The sequence below is a fragment of the Enhydra lutris genome, unplaced genomic scaffold (assembly GCF_002288905.1).
Source record: "Enhydra lutris kenyoni isolate GAN:26980312 unplaced genomic scaffold, ASM228890v2 scaffoldscaffold4132, whole genome shotgun sequence".
In the NCBI taxonomy this organism is placed as follows: Eukaryota; Metazoa; Chordata; class Mammalia; order Carnivora; family Mustelidae; genus Enhydra; species Enhydra lutris.
Window position 1 is genome coordinate 1 of NW_019158216.1, and position 1,835 is coordinate 1,835.

Here is a 1,835-nt window from a genome sequence, read left to right on the forward strand (position 1 = left end):
AAAAAATAGTATTCCTTCAAAGAACAATACACTATGTCCAACCATTCTTGATTACCAAAAGAAAATACTAATAAATTTCATACACAGAATTTTTCTGAAATGAATCCCAAATCAATTGCATCCCAAAATAAAGAAATTTTCACATGGACAGAAAAACACACAAAATTTTTATTCCATCTGCTTTCAATTTGCCTTAAAGGTCAAAAATTATACAATGTATGAAAATATATTAAGGAATAAAATATACATTTTCATGAATGTAAGAAATCATTATTACATCCAATGATTTCCAAGACAGAGAGATATGGGAAATAACACAAAGGGGAAATGAAATAAGGACCAGGATGTTAGGTAAGCTCTATGGTAAAAGTGGCCAAACGTTCTCAGAAAACACATTACTGGTCCAGTAATAACTTATCCCATGACATTCCCACCCAAGCTCTGCCCAGTCCTCTACCCAACACTTTGTGATCAGTACCTCCAGGAACTGGAGAGAAAAGACTCTCCCACAATGGTGTTATGTAGAGGGATCACAATCTTGAATTTAATGACCCCCACTTATTTATATAGTTTCTCTAAAATATTCCAGAGTATTCCGGTTGACTGAGAACCAGTTGCATTGAAAACTAAAAGCTACAAAGGCGGTGGGTAGGTCAATCCAAGATGCACGACAGACTTCAGTGACCACCATCATTCCAGGTTTCAAAACACCATGTGCGAAACAATAGCCCAGATGGGGGAAGCCCATGGAGCAAGTTCTGTCTCCAACCAGTTTCCACTTCTGCACCAGGGACGGGTCCTCATGTCTCTGCATGAAACAGAGAGGGGACACTATGGCTTAGGGGGCAAGAGACCCAAGGATATCCAGACAGTCACTCACCGGCCAGGTAAGCAGATTTCCTCCAGTCTGAAAGGCAACACAGGAAACAGGTGAGCTGACAACCAGAATGTCTCCTACAAATGTGACATAGAAACTTCTGGGAAAGGACACAACATACCAAGTTCTGCCTGGAGTTCATCTGAAAACAAAATGAAAAATACACATAAACTCCCATCACTAAGAGCAGCAAAGACTGTACCTGGAAAACCCACAAGAGCATCTATATGTCTCCATGAAGATCTAACTTCAGACCCCTTGAGCCTCCACAGCCCCACCTGTCCTCTCTGGTCCTCCTCAGCCCCCGCTCCTGGCCAAGGGCCTACTGTCCACTTCTCCTCTGCACCAGCTTCCACATTGTCTGCCTTGGCCCTGTCCTGCCTTACCTGTGGCCTTCAGTGCCTCCTCCTTTATCTGCCGGTCCTCCTCCTTGTCTCTGTGCAGTTTCTCCCATTCCTGCATATCCTTGAGCTTTGCAGTATGTTCTCTCATGATGTAGAAGACAACCCCAAGGAGTAGGAGCATCAGCACAGTCAGGATCACCATGAAAGTCAGCTTCCAGGGAGAACTCTGAGGGAAGAAGGGTTCTGTGCCCAGCCAGACACCCCATCAGGGCACTGCTCAGGATGGCCCCACCCAGAACACACAGGGACCCCCAACCAGATAATCCCACACTTCTAGGAGTGGGAAGTAGTACTGACCTGGGATGAAAATGGCCATTGCTTTCTCCTGGCCCAATATGGGGTTGAGGACTGAGCAGGTCACATTCCCAGAAGAACTGTCCTTCACCACAAGAGTTGCCTTTATGGTGAACAGCCCTTCAGCATCTTGGGCTTGGGTCTCAGAGAACGTCAGGAACTTCTCTCCACTTAGAGCTCTCCACTGCACTTGGGGCTTTGGGAACCACCCCGAGGCCATGCACACAACTCGGACCCCGTCCTCCTCTGGCCCTGTGATG

At 45.9% G+C, this 1,835-nt stretch overlaps 1 protein-coding gene across 1 annotated transcript; it reads right to left on the reverse strand.

Moving 5' to 3' along the window:
* Positions 1-872: 872 nt before the first annotated feature.
* Positions 873-1,825, reverse strand: LOC111140576 (butyrophilin-like protein 1; the record flags this gene model as incomplete). The annotated part of the gene is made up of 3 exons (XM_022492787.1): positions 873-974; positions 1,259-1,464; positions 1,579-1,825. Coding segments are annotated over 3 exons (555 nt in total), but the record flags the coding sequence as incomplete, so codon positions are not given.
* Between the last annotated feature and the right edge of the window lie 10 nt (positions 1,826-1,835).